The sequence below is a fragment of the Lepidochelys olivacea genome (assembly GCF_965140295.1).
Source record: "Lepidochelys olivacea isolate rLepOli2 genome assembly, chromosome: 15".
In the NCBI taxonomy this organism is placed as follows: Eukaryota; Metazoa; Chordata; order Testudines; family Cheloniidae; genus Lepidochelys; species Lepidochelys olivacea.
This window is the reverse complement of record NC_140425.1, coordinates 28,704,749-28,727,239: the sequence shown is the minus strand read 5'-3', so window position 1 is coordinate 28,727,239 and position 22,491 is coordinate 28,704,749. Positions and strand designations below refer to the sequence as shown.

At 40.3% G+C, this 22,491-nt stretch overlaps 1 protein-coding gene across 5 annotated transcripts in view; it reads left to right on the top strand.

The window, feature by feature from the left end:
* Positions 1-20,554, top strand: part of CLIP1 (CAP-Gly domain containing linker protein 1) — a 113,031-nt gene extending 92,477 nt beyond the window's left edge. For 2 of the 5 annotated variants that reach the window (XM_084649470.1, XM_084649467.1), the window contains 7 exons: positions 902-1,022; positions 7,119-7,171; positions 13,224-13,341; positions 13,825-13,984; positions 14,818-14,867; positions 17,836-17,957; positions 18,748-20,553. In XM_084649470.1, the coding sequence (XP_084505596.1) occupies positions 902-1,022; positions 7,119-7,171; positions 13,224-13,341; positions 13,825-13,984; positions 14,818-14,867; positions 17,836-17,957; positions 18,748-18,970 (847 nt within the window). In that variant the 3' untranslated portion in view covers positions 18,971-20,553. Of the gene's footprint in view, positions 1-901; positions 1,023-7,118; positions 7,172-9,952; positions 9,974-13,223; positions 13,342-13,824; positions 13,985-14,817; positions 14,868-17,835; positions 17,958-18,747 lie in introns of all 5 variants that reach the window. The other 3 variants (XM_084649466.1, XM_084649468.1, XM_084649469.1) reach the window with 3 other exon arrangements.
* Positions 20,555-22,491: the final 1,937 nt, after the last annotated feature.

The following is a 22,491-nucleotide window of genomic DNA, read 5'->3' as shown; positions in this document are numbered from 1 at the left end:
GCAAATATGACCACTGAGTATCCCTTTAGGAAAGCAAAATACAATGGTAAAAAAACTGCCTAGATGAAATAAAATGCAACTTTTTTTTTAAACATCCTGCCAACTTCTGTAGGTACCTTATTAAATGACACACACAGACTATGTAACAGGCTTTTTTTTTTAAAATACATCTGTTAAAAATAATTATTAAAAAAGTCCAATCTTCTCAACAGCAACATGGATTAATGAAACTTGAAAATCCTAATTTTTTTTTTTTTTTTTTGCTATTAATGTTTGTTTTTGTTGTGCATTTCACTGTAAGGACCACGAAAATAGACTAGTCATCATTACGTTTCGGCTCACCTGACTTCGTCTGTTCTTCAGTGTTTGGGTTGCAAGCCATTCCAGAGAATATTTCAGTCTGAACAAATGGAGTTTCCCTGATAATTTTAATTTCAAACATTTCTGTTTGTGTTAGATTTGGTTAAAAACTCTGGGTATGTTTTTGTGCCTGTACAGGGGGGTGGGATGTTAGAACTACCTGACTGTCTCTTCAGACATAAATAACATCATTTCAAACAAAATTTAATACCATAAATTAGCATATTTCTAAATCCGAGGGTTTTTAAACTCTTGGAGCCATGTAGAACTGGTAATAGGACGCTGAATAGACTTTCCCTTGCAGTGGTATCAGATGCATTTCAAGGAAAAGGAAGTAATTGTATGTTGTGCTCCCACCGCTCTCTCTTTCGGGGTTCAAGCCATCAGTGTGCATTTAAGGTGTAGATTGTCACCTTTATAATAGATCCTGTTAGACACGTGACCTAGATGTATTTTTCCAAGCTGTGAAGCTGATTCTCTCCCACAGTCTTTTCTTGCCTGTCTTGTTCCTATGGTAACCATGCACTCCCTGTCCTTGCAGAGAAGTGCTGAGACTGGCGGCTGCTCAGAAGTCCCAGCAGCTCACAGCCTTGCAAGAGGAGAACGTTAAACTTGCCGAGGAGCTGGGCAGGAGCAGGGACGAAGTCACAACTCATCAGAAGGTAGGGTGGCTAAACACTTAACTGTTCAGTGCTAGAGGATGCTGCAGTTTGATTGTTTAAAATAATCCATACTGTTTCCATGGATGCCTGTATGACCCTGTAATGCGTGTTTGTGATTTAAAGGGATAGTTCATTTCAAGAGTGTTTAAATACATTTGCAAACCTCCTCCGTTAGAAGGTTAGAATCATAGGATGGTGGATGGTGATATGACCCATAAAGAGTCTTTATAACAGAGATGTCCATTTGAAGGCTTCAGGTAAGTGTGAATAAAATGTGCTATAGCCAACTCCATATGCAAGGGTCTACTAAACAGACACTCTAGTGGGAGTATTTTTATTTTCCAAACAACTTACTTTTTACATCCTTTCCCCCCTATATTAAGAGAAACTGTAGTTGTTTTTAAAAATCCATCCTTCCAGAGAGAATATTTTAAGGTGGTTTGGAGAATACTGTTCAAAACCCCTTTACTATGAAAATGGTGGTGGAAATGTGCACATGTGCGTGCTTCTGTATTGGGTGTAAATGGTGGGTATTAGAGGACTGGGGTTGGTATAAGGTTTTCTGGTGGCAGTGTAAAGTCTGTAAAACTCTACTGCCTTGTACATGTCAATAGAACCTTAAAATACATTTATTGTGGATGGAGCTTATTACATTGGTACTTGCAAATAAAGATTTAGAACTTAACATTTAAGTGGCTTAATTGAAACTCTAGATCTCACATAGAATAATTCTGGTTATGTTAGAACCTCTTCCTGAAGTACAACCATTTAAATTATTTTTTCAAAGTTTGCATTTGAACTACAGCACCATGCCCTCCGACAATAGCGTGTCTCATTCTAGGACATGACGTGCAATGTGAAAAAATAAGGCTCAGAGCAGTATGTGAGCCGCTGTCAGACACGTCGCCATTGCATACAGCATTTGCCTTTGTGACAGCACTTAATGTGGTGTTCTGTGTTTTCAAGCTTTACTGGAAGTCTCCCTTTCAGCCCTGCTGCAGAACCTCATGCTCCACCAAGATTTGAGAGGGCACATTTTCCTCAAAGCACCTCTTAGAGCTGAAGCCAGAGCAATTTCTAAGTCCTCTTGGGTGCTGTGACAGGAATAGTGCATGGAATCGTTCACTCTACAAAGTGCTTTGAAAGATGATTGCAGAATGTCCCTGGCATGCAGGCTCTCACCCGCCTCCTGCGTAGTGGTGTGATAATAGGATGCTGTCTTCTTAAACAACCAATGGGAGCCTTTTTTCCCTTTCAAATTATGTCCGAGCCTTTGCAGGTAGCCAGCTCCTTTCTTCAGACCAACCACAACTAGAAAAGGCATCCTTGGCAGCAGGGCCATCCATTAATCCATGGCCTTCAGTGCATGGTCCAAGGAACCAGGCTTTGGGAGGTCCGAGGGAGAATGCTGCAGTAGCCCATGCAGCTCCTGGACTGTCTTCCCAGGGGGATAATAGCAGTCTGGATCACCTAGTTATGGATCTGCCAGCCTTAGCTCTCCCCAGCCAGCCCCACTCCCAGTCCCCCCACAAACACACATGCTCTTTGACAGCCAGAAGCCTCTGTGGAGCTGTGCTTTGTTGTTGGGCAGAGGAGTGGACCTCCTGCCAGGCTCATCTAATCCTGCCATCCTGCACAGTGTAAATTTACCACTTCCATTGCATCCAAGGCTGTCTTCCTATGAGGGGAGCGCAGGAGTTGCCCCAAGGCACTAGTATCAAGGAGTCTTCCAAGGGCTTGGAGGAGAAACAGCTTACATGCTTACTGTAGCCATTCATATCACATGAAATCCTCCTTGGCGAGGAAGGAATCTTAGTAATAATCTGAGCCCTTGAAACACTGAAATGCTGGCTGCTGGGTTTGCTCCCTCTGCTCGTCAGTCCACATTGCTGCAAACCATGTAATTCACAGTGCCTATTCGAATACCAGGGAAATGACCTCAGGGGTAATTGTGCTGTGGTACAAAGGAGCAAATGTGAATTGGTGCCATGGAAAATGTAAATTGTAGTGCCACATAACTCTTTAATGCAGCTCCTCTCAGCTCAGTTTTGGTTAGCTCAAGGTTGTGTAATGTGCAAGATCTCTGCTTAGCAAAACTTTTATCTGTTTCTTGCTTTGGATGGAACTTGGCTGCTTAGAATGAAGTCTAGCTGTTCATAAACTAATAGCAAGCCTCCAGTGAGATAAAAGGACCAATATCCTTCCCTTAAAAATAGTCCTTTGCACACCACTCCTGAGCACCTCTCAGATGTGTCTAATTCTGAAATCCAAGAAAAACCTTGTTCTCCTCATAGCTCTGATTCTCATAATGAAGTCAACTTGCCTTCTGAGAGGATTCTAGCTCATGAAACTCTGCCCTGTGCTAACACAATCCCACCGAATCCCATCACCTTCTCCCTTTTACTATCACTTGGGTAAATGTACCATTACTGGGACAGTGATGCTAGCATGTAGGCCTCCTTTCAGGATTCCATAGTGCAGGTCTCTGCGTTTCTCTCTCTATGGAGGTAATAGTGAAACTGCTCCAGAGCCCCTGTAAGGGGCTGGATTCTGTTCAGCTTGGAATGAGAATGTTGTTAACTGAATGAGCATGTCAGGATAAGAGTTCCTATCCTTTCAGTCCATATGGGGTCCAAGCAGATGGTGTAGGAAAGCTCTCAGAGTGAGTAACATTGTAAGGTGAGTCCATGAAGAAGGAATTTTAATATAGAGCATTGCTACACTGGGGATGCTTTATAGTGCAAGGTAAAATTCCATCTTAACCAGGAGAGTCAGCTTTCACATAGAGTTGCCCGTAGACCCAGTCTGCCTTTTTGTACAGTGGATATTATTCAAAAAATAAGGAAAGAACCAAAATGTAGCAATATTTTGCTCTTTGATTTTTGTGCCTTTTAAAATAGAGTAAGACAGGTATCAAGCATATGTTGCAAGTATTTTGAGCAGTCACTATGGTAACCATATAAATTCTAGCAAGAGTGTTAGTCAACTGGGTTAGTGAATCTATGGACACATGACACATTTTGCAAAATTAATGAATACAGTGTCATGAATGATTTATCCTGACATCTAAAGGTTAAAGTGGCTTATGCTGCAGACACTGAGGGGGTTTCATCTATATTGATCCATAAATAATTAGCTATTTGTAATTAGCTAAAGGATTCCCCAATCAGATACATACTGAGCTTATGTATGAAAAGCTTAGGGAGCTTTTCTGGCTTGCAATGTTTTTATGTTGGTGCTCTCAGGCTTCAGACCAACACATGAGTTTTAACTTCAATGAAGAGATTGTGGAAAGATCTGTTAGCTCATCTTATCCACTCCTCTCTAACCCTGCTCAGTAAGGTAGGTGGTGTCTGCTTGAGACCGACTTCTTAAAAAATATGCAGTGGAGCAGATTATTGGAAAGAGAATGATCTCTGAGTGGGAGGAAGAAAGGGCATCTGTCATGACCCTGGCCTCAGACACCAGCTGCCACCACCAAGCTTCTCATTTGAAAATGTTACCTCAGGGCACGCCTCCCTCTGCTTCCTTGTTACAAGGACACTGTCCTCAGGAGCAGGAAGTCCCTGACAGGGATGGTAGGTGCTCCTTGAAGGCCACTGCAGAAATCCCCAGTCACAACAGCTCCACTCCAGACTGAATTAACAAAGTTGTAATGTATTATTTACAATTAAAATCTTTGCATGAACTTAATATTGAACAGTTGGATGTTCCCACTATCCTTTTCAAGCCCCAGAAAGTCTTATTTCGTACTTCAGTTCAGGCTTCCTGTTTGTAAGTTATGGACTCCAGTGTGCTTCCAGTATGGTCTCACCACTGCCTTCTTGGCATTCTGGATCTGTCAGCCCTAATGGATAAGTTCCAGGAGAGAGCCTTCTTGGCAGCTTCAGCAACCCAGACAACACCACCTCCCACTGGCCAGTCTCCACACTCTCTCCCAACAGTCCTCCGCCAACAGCTGACTTTCAAACGAAGATTCCAGGGTGGTGCTGGCAACACAGTGGGCCCTCACAGCGTCCTGAGGATTCAAACCCCTATCTCATTTCCTCCCACATATTTTATCTTTCACACACTTTGTACCTAAAATAATATAAACCTAAAACATACCCTAACATTCTTCACAATAATCTTTCCATCTCCCTTTCTACCAACAAGCTGCTCCTTGTGACTTGGTCCATACAGCAGACTGCATTGGCTCACCACCCCCCAGGCAGGTAACGAAAAGGGAGGCCAAAGTTCCCTTCTTGACTTGAAACCCACAACTTCATTGATGTTTTCTTTTCTGTTTCCATCTTGTCATAAATGCTGTGGGATTTGCAAAGCTAGACAGGAGCAGGAGTAACTTCTGCACCCATGGAACTGTTCAGAAGGCAGCTGAGCTGGCAGCAAGGTGGCAGTGTGACGTGGGAAAGGGATGCACATTTTGGGGGCATTATGATTGTGGCTTTCAGGGATTTTCAAAGTCTGAAGAGAGTAGAGAGCAAAAGGAGTTAAGCACTGAAAAATGAGGCCATCCCAGAGGGAACCCAAGCAACTGGATGCTGGACTGTGTTACTTGTTGGTGCGAGGTTAATGCTGCACAGGTGGCCTGTGGGGAGCTGCAAATGATGCCTACTGATGAAGGAAAGCAAGTTGTTTACTCCAAGAAAAGGCAACCAAAGGGGTGTGATCCACAAGTGTCTTATCTGAGGATGAGGGGTTTTTAAAAATATCTCAAAGGGGAAAAGTGACTAGCTGGGTGAATGGTGGACTTAGAGAGGGCTGAGATTCTGGACATAGAATCCACCTACCCCCATTGTCCTCCTATGTGATACTCATGTACATGGTCCCCTACCTATGTGAGCATTGGTTAAATATGTAGCTTTTTAAGGACACCGTTTCTTTCAGGACTTTTAAACTAAACCCTTTTCCCTGCAGAATTTCACCGCTTCCCCACTAGCTTCTACAGAAGCACAGAATTCAAGGAGATAATATAGCCTGCTTGTGTGTAGGAGGCAGACAACAAATCCTCAGAAGCAGGGGGTGTGCTTTGTTCTGTCAGTGAAATTGCTATTTTTGACTTCCAACGTGCTCGCAGGAATATGATGGCATATAATCCAAAGATCCCTGCTATTGAGGTCATTTAGCAGGGTCTTGCACGGCTGCTGGCTCTTCCATACGATCAGTCTCCTATAGAAGGAGATTTTGTTATTTTCTGAGCCTTTAGATAATTCAGTGGCCTTAGTTCTCTCTCTTGGTTCTACTGCTGTTCAAATGAATACATAAGCAATGTCATGTAACGTTGTACCCCAGCAATAAGAGAACCACCAATCCTAAAACAGGAAGCCTTACAGTACTTGAGGATGGGCAATGAAAATTAACATCCTTGTGACCTGAACTTATCCTCAGACCTGAGGATGACAGACAGACCTTCACTCCCCCTATAATTTACTTTGCTCTGGATGCCCAGTATGCGCAATCTCTTTGGACACCCTTATGTGCCACTGGCATTCCCAGGAGTAATTTAATTTGATGGTATTCCACATCTGGTCTGCACTGCACATTGAATAATGATTAATTGGTATAAAACAAGGGCTCACTGAAATGATGAAGAATTTCATCAGACTGAGAGTGACCTAGTTGCTATCTTTCTAATAAGGTCTCATTTAATCCATGTACCTTCTCTGTTGATCACTGCTTTCACACCCAGTTTATGTTAACAGTTTTTCCTGATACCATGTTTGGATGATGGGTTGCAGTTTACATCACCCATCATTGGTGAAGTAGATGATGTATTGTTATAAAGGTGCCTGGACTCTTGCAAACTAGTTGAGCCTATTTGCACTCATTAACCCAGGCCACTGGACCTGTAGAGGCAGTGTTTTCCTGTGCAGCGTGTCCTGGTTATGCCTACAAGTGCTAGTTAACATCCCTGTTCATTGAACAATCTGTGATTATATTTATGTTGCCCCTGGAGAAAACAAATTACTTTGCCAAAAATGTTCCATGCTTCAGTAGCCGCGGCAGACGTGGGGAAACTAGGATATGTTAAATTGAACAAACCATTTGATTCTTGGTGTATTCACTAAATGCTCACTTCTGATGTTTATGTTTTAGCTGGAAGAGGAGAGATCTGTACTCAATAACCAGTTGTTAGAGATGAAAAAGAGGTAAGCTTTTCCAGGTGTGTGTGTGTGTGTGTGTGTGTTCAAGTATACAGTTCTGTGGAAACCGTAACAAAATGTAATACAAAGCTAATAGTACAGAAAAATGTGGTTCTTTTCTTCCTATCCTCCAGTAGTGAAATGTACTGGGACTGTTGCACAGTTTGGCATTGAAATAATTTTGCATATGGAATACTAAAAATACATGCAAACAATATTTTTACTATTTTCCACGCTAAAAGTTGGGTGAAAATGTAATTGGCTTAATATTAGGACACATTCAGCAGAACTTAATCTAGTATTTACCAGCTGCTGTTATTCAATTAACTGTCTCCTACCTTTTACTGATGCTAAATTCTCCTAATTTCAGTAACCAAATAGTTTAGTGATATTTTTAGTCTCTGCCAGAGTATTAGATCGCTTACACATCTGACAAATGCACATAAGGCAACTCCCACTTATTTCACCACTGTTTTTACATACTATGAGATTGTTCTGGATTGCTGGGACTCCTCCATTGGAAACCATATTCTCCAGTGAATGGTCCCAAAGTACAAACTTTACTCCGGTCCCATTTAATGTAGTGTTTGTTAAGGAAAACTAGAAAGCTCACTTGGACAGGTACCATCGTGTGAGCTGTACGTAGGAAAAACTGTAGATTTGTCTTGGAGAAATTGTGTGATGCTTGGGGAAGGATCCTGCTCTTCACAAAACTGATTCCTCTGGCTATCAAATAAAACAGTAAAATTACTACTTTTTTTTTTTGTAATTTTATTGGCAGGTATCAGATGTCATCTTAATATTCATGCAAAGATTCTTAGTTTTACTTCTAATGTGTTGACCCCATTTTTGTTCCCTAACCACTTGATTTCCTTTGGATGTGCTATGCTCTATTACATTTTGCACTTTTCCAAAGGACAGTATGTACATGGTATATTACACAAGTAAAAGCAATGGATCTGATCATTATAATAATGCACAGATGCAAGATCATAGAGTATCATAGGACACTGAGACCTTAACTCATTCTGTTACTAGGATCACCCAGTATCTAGATCAGCAGTTCTCAAACTGTGGGTTGGGACCCCAAAGTGGGTCGCGACCCCATTTTAATGGGATTGCCAGGGCTGACTTGGACTTGGTGGGGCTCAGGGCCGAAGCCTGACGGATTCAGTGCTGGGCAGCAGGGCTCAGGTTACAGGCCTCCTGGCTGGGACTGAAGCCCTTGAGCTTCAGCTTTGACCCTTTCCCTGCCCAGGGCAGTGGGGCTTGGGTTTTGGCTTTGGCAGACTCAGGCTTCAGTTCCCCCTCCTGCGGTCTTGTAGTAATTTTTGTTGTCAGAAGGGGGCGCAGTGCAGTGAAGTTTGAGAACCCCTATCTAGATACATTCTCTAGTTTAAGTATGTTTTTTAATAAAGGGATGGGAATGAGAAGAGAGAACCTGAAAATATAGAGGAGGGGGCAGATCCTCATCTAGTGTAAAATGTCATATCTTAGCAGAAGTCAATCGAACTGTGACAGTTTACCCCAGCTGGGGATCTGCTCCAGAATGTCTAATATAGAAGAAATGAGAAGGTGTGTATGGTGTGTTGGCTTCTTTGAGCTTGATTTCAACCAGGAACCATAAAATGTAATTATTTAAAGCTACAGTTAGATTTCGACTCCTTTTGCAAAGCTTCACAAGCAAGGACAATATCATTAGGTCCAGTACAATAAAAAAATAAATCCTTACCCTCAGATACACATTTAATGATGCATTTTTACATTTGTGGATACTCTATCTCTGGCAGCTGGTGTACAGGAACACTGACATTTATACAGTGATTGCCAGATCTGTCCATCCTTGCATACCGTCAGTCACTTGTCCTAAAAGTCTACATGCAACACCAGTGTTTTAATGGCGCATTTGACAAACATGAGTATCCTGTTTTATGGAATAGGCTGTGATATGAAGGCCAAAATAAGCACTAGAACAAGTAAGCCTGATTCAAACAGAGAGCAAGCCACTGATGCTAAAATTTGCTGAAATGTGACATTAATTTTATGTTAAAAAATATAGGAGTTAAGCTAACCATGCCTAATTAAATAAAAAATGTCTCTTTCCTCACCCATATCTCCCCCTGCTTCCTCCTCCCCCCCCCCGTCCCCCTCCCCGCACACACACTAAAGATGGTGTCCATTGATGTTTCCCCCTGCCTTCCTTAGACTTTTTCAGGATGCAGAAGTGGGGACATCTTTTATTTTAATTTGGCCAAACGTCCAGCTAGCAGCAGGTTCCCCACCTTCCTTCACCCACAGGAATTCCTTTTAGTATCAATGGACTGTCTATGAAATATTCCAGTCAGGAATGACAAATGTTTGATAGTTATGAATCTGAAACTAAGAGAGGATTCTATGTGACTTCAGCTCATTAGATTCATTGTGGATTGCTAACTGTCTTACTGTCTTTGAGCTTGCGCTATTTATCAATACTCATTTCACTCCTCTCTCTTCCCTTTCCCACCCTTGCTTCCTTTGCTATATCTGTGTGTCTTTAATGGTAAGACTCAAGAAAGTCTATCCACGTTACAATAAATAAATTTTTTTTAAGTAGAGTTGTTGTACATATTTTTGGCTGCCTTTGTCCCTCAGTGTCTTGCTTTTGTTTTGTAAAATATTCAGCAGTATATATATTTCTATTTTTTACAACAAAAAAAAGTCAGTGCAAATTTAGTTCTTCTTTACTGTATTTTGCATTTCTCTCTCATGTTTCTAACATGTGGTTCTTGTTATCTTGCATTTTTAAAGCTTGCCCAGTAACACTTTAAGGTACTTGCTTCATTATTGGAATTTCTTATTTTTGTAGTAAGGGAAGAATCTGGGTAATTTGATGTGAAAAGGAATCCATATCCCACACAACTTTTTATATACTCTGCACAGAGTGTAATTTAACTTCTTATACAGGTGTTTTCTTTACAGCACTTGGAATTGTTGTATAAAACTCATACAATCCAACATCTATGTGCTACTTAAACTATTCAAGACTTGTTAGTAAATAGACATTTGTGGTATGAAGGGATGAATTTTGTATAACAGCACCCATCTTATTACCCGATGATCATGAGTATTTTCCAGCTGCTTTCTCTTGCAAGTCATTATATAAAGCTAATTCCAACTCAACATGCATCCTTCTAGTTTAACTAACCCTAATATTACCTCGTATTGCAGATGATATTGAAGATTAGAATATCAGATGAGTGAATTATCTGGTGATGCTGATAGGTGAATGTGATTCAGGCCTAAGTGAAAACGCTGCTTAAAGCAACACACCTAAAGTATTTGTAGGTTTTCCTTTTTGCACTTTTTAGAATGTCTGAGTGGGTCCATGACACTTCAAGATTTTCTTCCTAAAGACACTGCCCTCTAAATGATAAGGCAATGGTACATGAAAGGGATCTTTCTCTCCTCCTCTTGTTTTCTCTCCTTCATTCTGCTCCCCTCTTCTTTCTCCCTTGTGTTTTTATAAAATATAGAGTTATACACACACATAGAGTACTTATAAATGCATGCAATCTCTCCCCGTCTAAGTACAGTGTAATTTGCCCTCCTTTAGGTATCAGACCTCCCCAGTGCCCACATTATATTTACCCCTTTTACCAATACTAAAAAATGGTCAGCCATCCAGTCCTTCGCTGATTTTCATACAGAACATTTGTGTGATGTTTTGAGATAAAGATTTGATAAAGTTGAAATGTTGGACAATATTTTGATGCAAGCTTTTGATGCAAGTCCCCGAGGGCTCCCATCTTCCCTTCCACCTCTCCCTTCTGGGGAAAGACAAACCCCATGGTATTGGGTCCCTGTACATGAAGGGTTTGTGAGCAGCACCTCCACAACATATTTTCCCTTCTTCCAAATATACTGTGTGGTCAGGGCTCTATGGCTGGGGGGGAAGATCAGTGCAATATGTCATCAGCCCCCTCCCGCTACTCCCAAAAAACAGCGTGGGTTTCTCTGCAGACCTTGCTTTGTCTATCCAGTCTCACCACTCTACACAGCGTCCCCAGTTCAGCAAAGCATTTAAGCATGTGTTTAATTTAGAGCAGTGAGTAATCCCATTGAAAACCCATGACATTGCTCCCATGCTTAAAGTTAAGTACGTGCTCAAGTGTTTGCTGAATCAGTGCCAGTGAAAGCACTTAAGGGGAGACTCATTAAATGCTTTTTGTTAACAAAAGCCTAGGTTTGTATTAGTAGGAGAGATTCTTTACTCAACACTTCAATTTTGTGTTTCCGTGAAATTTACTTTCATTGTAAAAACAGGAACCTGAATGTTGTGAGGTGTGTACATCACTCTCCATAAACCCCAGATTCTCCACTTACTGCTTCCATTCATGAGTATAAGCATAATTTTAACAATGAAAGAATTACTTGTACGGTCATTGTTGCTTGATTTTTCTATTAATCCTGAGTCACTGACAGTATTGTATGTCATGGGCTGGATATCATGGGTCTCACTAACTGTAGATATCATGGATATTAAAAATCTCCATCTTGGGCCTTTCAGTTATACTATATCTAGTGTGCATTGTTCTGTAAGGACATACTGTAATACTGACCACTTGGATAGTCTTAATAGATTGCTAGTTTCGTTTGATTACTTGGCTGACAATCATTATGACATTCAATCTTCTTGAAGAATCTGCTCCTTCATGATTAAAACTTAAGTACTCCTCCAGTTAAATTACGTGGTCAGTTTTCTCAGAAGTATATAAAAAAAAGACTGTTAAGAACTTGGAAAAGATGGCCATGATTTTCAAAAAGGAGGTGCCTAATGTTAGGCTCCTAATTGCAAATTTAGACACCTAGAAAAGTGGTCTGATTTTCAAAAGCATGGTGCTCCTAGCAGTTCCTGTTGAAGGGGATCAGTGGAAGCTGATGGAGCATCCATGCTTTTGAAAATCAGACCACTTTTCTAGGTGCTTAAATGTGGGGTGTAAGAGTCTTATTCTGAGCACTCAATTTTGAAAATCATGGTTTGTCATGAAACTCTGCTACTTTCAAAACTAAAAGGTATTTTTGCAGCAGTAGCCCTCAGAGCACAAGTTCTCATTATATGGGTACATGAATTAATTGGGACACTTATGAATATTACAATACAAGACTTTATCAAATCCCTTAACGTTTTGGGATTTTATTCCTATTCTGGTCTGCTGTTATTGGCACTCTTTTTTCCCTTGCTATTGAGAAGATAAACTATTTCCTCAATGCTCAATCCACACGCTCAATCAGACCTCACCACTGTGGGGTTATTTGTTAAATATGGTACCCATGTGGTATCATTTTGCACCACCTTCCAACCCATTGGACTACTTTTTAAGTCATTTACTCAACGCATGAAAACAAATAGGAATGGAGTGCTTTTCAGACAGCCTACTCATTTATGAACTGTGCCATTTCCCATGTTGGGGTTTAAAAAGTCTACTTCTGTGTAGTAAAAGAACAATTTCTGAGTGGATTTCTGCTGAGACAGTAGCTATTGTTAAGGCCCAATAGTTCTCAAAATATATCTCTATGGAGAACATGACATTACTGAAATAAGTGAGGACCAGCTGATATTTCCACCATCATCCATGCTTTGCATGACAATTGTATAATGAGCTTTGCATGTACTTTTTGTTGCTTGTTAATAGTTATTCCAAGAAGTAACACAACTCTGAAGTTAGTTTTTTGTGGATCATTCTGTGCAACACGTTTTTTTGATTCTATATCTCCCCAATCTATTAACTTTTTTCTTTAAATTCAATGGATGCGATGATATGCAGATTCTGGCATGTGTCTACGTAGGTAAACTTTTTGTTTTGTTTCCACAGTAGTAAAATCCAAAATGATTTTGCAAATATAAAATCTCAGTGAAATATAGAACCGAAACATGCTTTTAAGAAAATTTTCTAATGATAGTTAATTTAAAATATTAAAATATGAAACCTAATTTTCTTGTTTCAGAGTAGGTTGATTTAAGCAATGTTAACTGAACAACTCTTCAGATGATTTCTGGAACTCTTTGACTTTCTTTTAGAGAATCCGTATTAAAAAAAGAAATAGATGAAGAGAGAGCTTCTTTACAGAAATCCATCAGTGTTACTAGTGCCTTGATCACAGAGAAAGATGAAGAACTGGAAAAACTCAGAAATGAGGTATCTTTTTAGAACCATAGTAGTCAAAACTGTAAGCTGTCATTGGCTTTTTTAAAACATTTTATTAATGAATTCTGGAACATACAGATTTTTCCAAAACTGGTCCCTAAAGTTGAGCTTCTAAATCATTCCTTTGGTGTCCCAATAGGTGGCTGATATTCAGAGGAGCTCAGCATCCACTGGCTTCCTTAGTTGTGGGTTCTCTCAGCACTTCTGAAAATTAGGCCACTTGTTTACGTAGGTGTCTAAATAGGGATATAAAATCATGCTTTGAGGGCTCGCTTTTGAAGAGCTTGTTGCTATTTCTGTCTTTACTTTTTTCAAATCAAAGTAGGTTTTAAACATTGTTTTTGTGTTTCAGTCACGTGTTTAATGGCTTATCTTTTTGGTGGTAATCTAGCATTTATTCTACTATAATAACATTCCCTCATTGCTTTTGGTTTTACTCCAAACTGCCTAAGCATTTCCAATTAATTATTGCAGATCACAGTGCTCCGTGGAGAAAATGCCTCTGCAAAAACCTTGCAGTCAGTAGTTCAATCATTGGAGTCTGATAAATTGAAACTTGAGCAAAAGGTGAAGAACCTGGAGCAGAAACTCAAAGAGAACAAGAAACAGCCGTCTTCTATAACTAGCTCCTCAGGTAACACAGACTGTCCATTTACTGTATCAGTGCTCCCACTCTGGTCTACTTGAGCATTTTCGTACCTTTGCTGTTAACTGATCAATATTGCGTACCTGTAAACCAGACTATTAGCAGAGATCTTAATATGTTGAACTTCCTCTACTGAGATGGCTTTACCATTGTTCAATAGTCAAGTTGAAGACTTTGAATGAAGGAAATGGGACTAAATTAAAATCTTAAAATCTGATAACATTATTGATGTCACTAGTTGCTCCCACTTACATCAGTGATGAATTTGTCCTGAAATATCTACGTGAATCCATTTCAAATTCCTATCCCTATAAATGGTATATTTTTCCTGTGCAAAAGAGCATTTCTTAATGAAGTCTATTATGACTCCGGGAAACCTGTTTTCTCACACCAGGAAAAGAAATCAGACCTGGTCTTAGGACAGGACTGTGAGCCAGGACCCTTGTGAGTTCTAAACCCAGATTTTGTGTGGACTCCCTCTACTTTTTTCCAATTCCCTTACAGTTTCTGCCTTGATTTCTCCATCTGTAAAATGGAGCGAATATTTGCCTCATAAGGAATTTGTAAGGATTAGTTATTGCTTGCATATCACTTGAACACGTAATGTATGATATTGAAAGTACTTCTGTATAACATACCAGTGCTAAATATCAGATATATCAACATAAGTCACTTTATTGATGGCTTCTACTGACTAATTTCGAAATATATGGACATGAGGTTATCCCAGAGGGTAGAGAACTTACATGGTTTTGGTTTGTTATTGTATGTTTCATAATAAGGTTGCAGGATTTTTACATGTTGCTTTTTTTCTCTAAAAGGTGACACTGCTGCTAATCCTCTCCAAGAAGAAAAAGCAAAGGAGAGCCAGGTATTGGATCTGAAATATCAGCACTCTAAAGTAGAAACATACTTTTAGCAGCCTGGGCTTGAGTAAAATGTCTTCCCAAAGATAGCTTACTAGATCCTATCTAAATAGGGTTGTAATGGATTGATTTGTAACCCCTTCGTTCCTGATTCTCAGAGTAGATGAGGGAGAATATGAATGGCAGAGGGAAGAGGATGATGGAGGTGTGTGGCAGCTGTGGAAGTGGCCTTGGGGATGTGTAGCCAGGAAGGAACCAGGGCAAGAGGGTAGAGGCAGAAGAACAGGATGCTTTATGGCAAGTAAAGAGCCCCAGAAAGAATCCAGACCCGCTGTCTGGTCACAGGCGACAGCAACTGACGAGCCATCTGAGAAGAACTGGTAGGAAGGCGCATGCCTGGCTGGGAGGAGCTGCCAGAAAGGTTGTTGCTTATTGAGTGCACTCAGTAGATCAAGGAAGCTGTTTCTGATTGGGCCACATTAATGGCACATCAGATTAAGAGAATCAGTTAAAAGCTAAGGCCAGAATTTTCAACCCTAGATGCTAAAGCTAAGTCTTTAATCCCATGAGAATCTTGATGCTTGCTAACTCAGAAAAGCAGGTACCTATCTTCAGGCTCATGCAGTTGAAAACATTGGTCTTTGCTTCATTAACCTAGCTACAGAATTTCACTCAAACTGGGGTGGGGGAATTGCTCAGGTATAACGGAATAGTCTTGGTAAAAGGCTTATGGAAAAACTTGCACAAATGAGACGATGGTTATTACTTTAGCTAAAGAACCTGTAAAGTTATCCAGTTTACCATCCATGAGGATAGATGTTGCAGGAAACAAAAAATAGTGTGCATAACCATGAAACAATTTCGCCTGTTTAAAGATGAGTGGAATGTAATATGTAACGTGCACAAGTCCATGGGTCCGGATCTAATGCATCTGAGGGTGCTGAGGAAATTGGCTGAGGTGATTGCAGAGCCATTGGCCATTATCTTTGAAAACTTGTGGCGATCAGCAGAGGTCCTGGATGATTGGAAAAAGGCAAATATAGTGCCCATCTTTAAAAAAGGGAAGAAGGAGAACCTGGGGAACTAAGACCGGTCAGCCTCACTTCAGTCCCTGGAAAAATCATGGAACAGCTCCATTTTGAAGCACTTGGAGGAGAGGAAGGTGATTAGGAACAGTCAGCATGGATTCACCAAGGGCAAGTCATGCCTGACCAACCTGATTGCCTTCTTTGATGAGATAACTGGCCCTGTGGATATGGGGAAAGCGGTGGACACGATATATCTTGACTTTAGCAAAACTTTTGATATGATCTCCCACAGTATTCTTGCCAGCAAGTTAAAAAAGTATGGGTTGGATGAATGGACTATAAGGTGGATACAAAGCCGGCTAGATTGTCGGGCTCAACGGGTAGTGATCAAGGGCTCGATGTCTAGTTGGCAGCTGGTATCAAGCAGGGGTCGGTCCTGGGGACGGTTTTGTTCAACATCTTTATTAATGATCTGGATGATGGGATGGATTGCACCCTCAGCAAGTTCACGATGACACTAAGCTGCTGGGAGAGGTAGATACGCTGGAGGGTAGGGATAGGGTCCAGAGTGACCTAGACAAATTGGAGGATTGGGCCAAAAGAAATCTGATGAGGTTCAACAAGGACAAGTGCAGAGTCCTGCACTTAGGATGGAAGAATCCCGTGCATCGCTACAGGCTGGGGACTGACTGGCTAAGCAGCAGTTCTGCAGAAGAGGACCTGGGGATTACAGTGGACGAGAAGCTGGATATGAGTCAACAGTGTGCCCTTGTTGCCAAGAAGGCTAACGGCATATTGGGCTGCATTAGTCAGAGCATTGCCAGCAGATCGAGGGAAGTGATTATTCCCCTCTATTCAGCAATGGTGAGGCCACATCTGGAGTATTGCATCCAGTTTTGGGTCTCCCGCCACAGAAAGGATGTGGACAAATTGGAGAGAGTCCAGCGAAGTGTAATGAAAATGATCAGGTGGCTGGAGCTGAGGGAACTGGTTGTTTAGTCTGCAGAAGAGAGGAGTGAGGGGGGATTTGATAGCTGCTTTCAACTACCTGAAAGGGGGTTCCAAAGAGGATGGAGCTTGGCTGTTCTCAGTGGTGGCAGATGACAGAACAAGGAGCAATAGTCTCAAGTTGCAGTGCGGGAAGTTGGATACTAGGTTGGATATTAGGAGAAACTATTTCACTCAGAGGGTGGTGAAGCACTGGAATGGGTTACCTAGGGAGGTGGTGGAATATCCATCCTTAAAGGTTTTTAAGGCCCAGCTTGACAAAGCCCTGGCTGGGATGATTTAGTTGGTGTTGGTCCTGCTTCGAGCGGCGGGTTGGACTAGAGGATCTCCTGAGGTCTCTTCCAAACCCTAATCTTCTATGATTCTATGTTTATTTGATTAACAGTAAAGTCCTGGAATGGGGAATACCATTCTGTTTCCTAGTAACTGTTTCCTAGTGTGTGTATAGATTAGAAGCAGTGTCATTAACATTCTAACCTCTGGTTTCTCTTTCTGTTTTTTTCTCCTCATGTCCCTTGCTTTCATCCGCTGCTGGCAACATTTTCCTCCAATCAGCATATGGTTTGTTTCTGCTTTCTACACTTTTTTATTCGCTGCATTAATTTGCTACGTATTGCTTAGCTCATTTAGCTGCTTTCTATTCAGCTATGGGAAAACTCATTCTTTTATCAGGATGCTGTAAATGCCTGTAATCTGGTCTGGGGGTTCAGTCTACCTTTGAGGGGCCCAAGTTCAGAGATAACGCATGCTCTGTATTGTTCCATTGCCCCTTTAGGGCCCATTCACCTATTATACCCATGGTGTCTCACTAATAATCCGATGAAGTGAGCTGCTCACGAAAGCTTATGCTCAAATAAATTTGTTAGTCTCTAAGGTGCCACAAGTCCTCCTTTTCTTTTTGTTCTAAATATGTTACTCTTTGTTCTAAATCTCCCAGATTGACTTCCTGAATTCAGTAATAGTGGATCTTCAAAGGAAAAATGAAGAATTAAAGTTGAAGGTGGAAATGATGTCTGAAGCAGCTCTCAATGGCAATGAGGAGATAAACAATTATGACAGGTATTAATATTAAAGGAAAAGGTGTTTGGTTTGTGTTGTGCTGATTCCAGTATAAATCACTTCTGTCAGCCTGTGCAGCTGAAGCAGGTCAGCCTGACTGCTGACAGAGCGAGAGACCTGAGCCATGAAGTGCAAATGTGACTTGCCCATATCTCTGAGGTGGCTGGATCCAGACCTTTTCTGGTCCATCTCTAACTTCTAACTGGTAGCACATGCTCTTTCTCTGCAGCTCTGAAACAAACATCAGCATGTCCTAGTTATCAATTCCCAACAGTGACCCTGGCCCTCTACAAATTAGGAAAATACCCTCTACTCTTAGAAGCTGGTGTCTGAGTGCAAATGTGGAGGAACCAGTCCAGAACTCAGCGTTTTTTTTAAATTAATTGTGGTGTCATATCCCCTGTATCAGTGAAAAAAGAAACTATTTTTACCAGTTCATACAAATGCCTTTGAAATAGTGGATGTGTATTTGTGTAGATTAAAAAATGTAATGAATAATTTGTTTATTGGCTAGAGTGGGTATAATCACCATGTGAAGAATTTGAGCAACTGCAGAGATACGGGGGAATCCAGAAGCTTTGCTGCCTTTTTTTGGCCGGGGGGAGCAATGATTCTCTTCGCTGCTTGTGATCCACTGATATATGCCTTAGTTTTAACCGTATTGGATGTTGTTATAAACTTTTATTTTTAAAAAAGTGTTTTTTTGGTGGAAGTTTATTATAATGTCCTTTGGGTTTGTTCTCCTTTAAGAGAATATCCAGCCTAACCTATACCAATTTTGATCTTGCAGCGAGGATGAAAATCAGTCAAAGAAAAAACCTCGCCTCTTCTGTGATATTTGCGACTGCTTTGATCTCCATGAAACTGAAGACTGTCCAACTCAGGCACAGGCATCAGATGACCCTCCCCATTCGACTTATCATGGCAGCAGAAAAGAAGAGCGCCCCTATTGTGAAATCTGTGAAGTGTTCGGGCACTGGACAACCAATTGCAATGACGATGAGACCTACTAATGCAATACAAGGCCAGGAAAACAAACTTTATTTGTATGCACTAATTGGACAGTTTACTCCACCAGCATTTGTGTGTACAGACATCAGGAAAAGGGACAGTGATTCTTGACACACACATCCTCGGTTTCAAACCTATAGATATTTTGATCTTCTATTCATAAATACCTTATTCCCCCCTTAATAAACTAAAGTGACGTATAAATAAATTATTTAATAATGACTTTTTGCCATTTATTCCCAACTTCTGGGTATGAACCATTTCGAACAAGAAATGTCCCCTACGCCATTAAATTTATTGATAGGAAAAATGTATAGGAACAAAGCATTATAGTTATGTTATAGCTTATTTAAATACCTTAAAATTATGCTGTTAATTTTCATATTTGCACTAAGACATTCTAAGGCTGCATTTGTATATTTAGATTTTTTTTTAAGCTTTTGACACTGGAATGGGTTGAGAAATATTTCATCTTTATTTTCCTCTACTCATTAACTATTTTACTGTGCTCTTGATCAAAGAACTTGAGCTCTGTGCACTACCTGTAAACGTAGTGCCTTTCTTTCCATTGGACTACAGTATGACATTTTTAAAATCATGAAGCAGGTAAGAAAACATAAGCTACTGTGGGGAATTTTTAAAAACCTGTATGCTGTGCACACTTACTACCATTTATGTGACATCCATTTCAGCTTCTATAGAGTGTGTGTATATATACATATATATATTAAAATTATATTTTGGAAAAAACATGTCTTCTCATTCACGTTTTTAAATTTTATTAGAACTCATCACAGGACCTGTTTATGGGATAAACAGTACAACATGACTACTTCATTTGTTGACTTAAAAATATAAAACCACCTCAGTATTGGGAGATTTTTATTAACGTGTTTCCTGTGAAAAAAATCTTCCAGCACACTTGTATCCTCGAGCTTTCAGTAAAGTCCATAGGAAACTAAGCATTTATGCTAACTATTTCATGATATGGTTTCCCTGGTTTTTATTTTATTTTCAGATGGATGTAACATGGAAAATTCAACATTAATAATTGTGGATTTTCTTATAAGCAAAAACATAATAAGGAATGAAGAAATCTAAACCATCAAACACAACGTGGTCTAGCTTGTGTCACTCGTACTAATGTTGAGATGTACCATATTACATGGACAATTAAATTAGTTTCAGAGGGGCTATTCATATAGTAAGAAAACACTCAACATGAACCAGGGTGGACCCCACTGGGCCCTAAATCATTTATTCAGATGGCTTAAATCTATCTTCTTTTGAATGTCTTCTAGCATATGTAAAAAGAACTGAAACTATACTGTATCTTCCCTGCTACCTGTACAACATACAGTATAGTGTTTACTCTTTTCTATAACTGTATATAAGCCTTTGATGTATTTTTCTCAAGATTATCAACCAAGTATCTGGCACATGATATAAAGTAAATCTGTAATCATTTTAAATTTGGGGTAATGAATGTATTATAGTAATAGGAACAAAAGCAGGGAAATCAGTATTAATTTGAAGAATGAGTGTACTGTTTCTCCTTTATTAAATGGTTATTCTCTTGTCACCTTTGTCTTGCATTCTTGCTATTTCTCAGATTGTGCAGGGGCCCTTCTTGTTATTTAGAAATCAAAAAGAAATAGATAAATGGAAGAACTTTTCTAGTGACTGATGTCTGATGTTCCCAGAACCCTATCCACATCCCTGTACCTCCAAATCCCACAGGAAAAGAGCCCATCCATTATGGATTGTGTGGGATTATCCTACTAGAAAGGAAGTGATTGGGTAAGAAAAATTCCATTTGGGCTGCTGGGGACCCAAACAATGTGTGTTCTAGAGCCGATTATTTTTAATGAAGAAAGGCTGTCTGAGATTTACTTCTCATTCAAGGAAGATATGTTTTGGAAGGTCAAGAGGTGGCAGTGAAGCTTCTAAAATGTATAGTGGCTTTACATTCAAATGGATACGCAGGTCTATTTAAGACCAAAATTTAGGCTTTCTAAAAAAAATAATTTGCAAAACGTAACTTTAATAGAAATGTTTACATATTATATATATTTTAAATTCCAGTGAAAACAGAGTCTCTGATGTGGATTTAAACACTGGGGCAGGTGCTGTATGTGCACAATGGAGCTCTGATCAGGGCCTCTGAACTACTGCACTACAAATAATTATTAACTTAGTACAGCTAACACAGTATCTTGACAGATTTGTACACTCTCAAAGGCATTTCCCCATCGGTTACATCTGGGTCATTTCCTTGTCTACCTGGTGTAGGGGAGGTTTGAAAGTTGTTGGTCAATAGCTAAACATTCACCATGGATTGTGCCAAAGCTTCTTCTGTTGCAGACAGAAATTGTGCCATGAAAACAACTCCCACTTGTCAGGAAATTCAATCTAGAATACAGCAGGATTGTAACACATGCTGTCCTGGTGTATTTTTTACCTGTTGAGCTTTGGGGCAGTAACGAACCCGGACAGGATGGGGAGAGACAGCAAGAATAAAGGGATGTGGCTACTGCCTGGCCAGCTGAGAGAGAGATTTGGTGGAGGGGGGGGTGCGAAGAAGCATGCTTGAGTAGAAGGAGTTGTCAAAAGGCCTAAAACAGTGATACTCAGACTGAGGCTCAAGAGCCACAAGTGGCTTATCAATGTGTCTCCTGCAGCTCTTTGCAGCACATATTAAAACACTGTGTAATTTAATTATTAACCAATCAAGATGCTTTTACTATATTGTTAACCAATTGTAGTTGATAAAATGATCCTTGGTCAGTCATTTTGCTATGAGAATTATATAATATAAATATATAATATAAAAATAGTAAATGAAACAATCAGTTCACACTACTGTGGCTCTTTTGGGTAAGGTTGATCGCTAATTTGCTCCTGAACCACTGTCTGAGTATCCCTAGCCTGTAGCATCTTGAGCACTCTGCAATGCTTTTCTCAAGGAAGCAGTTTCTGATGGTTTACGTTAATGGCATGTCAGAATGAAAGGGTCAGTTAAGAGCTAGAGCCAGTGTTTTCAAACATGGAGGCTAATGTTAGGCCCTTAATCCAACAGGAATTGTGCTGCTTGCTACCTCAGCCACCTCTATGTAGTTGTCTAACTTTAGGCTCCCACAACTGAAGAAGACCCTAGCAGAGGGAGACCTGGCTGATAGGGACAGAAGATGAGGGGTCATATGCAACTGAGGCTTATGGTCACACGTAAGTTATTTGGCACAAGGGGGGCCCTCCTCTAAGCAAGTTAAGATGGGACATTAGGGAATATTCTAGGCAATGGACTCAGCTGGAACCACTCACCACCTCCAGAAACCTGCCCTATGAAGAAAGGTTAAAAAAACTAGACATACTTAATCTTCAGAAAAGAAGACTGAGAGGAGACCTGATAAGTCTAAGAACTGGTTTAAAGAGGATGGTGATCAATTGTTCTCCATGTCCACTGAAGTTAATCTCCAGCAATGGAAATTTAGGTTGGTATTGGAAAAAAAAATTCTAACTATAA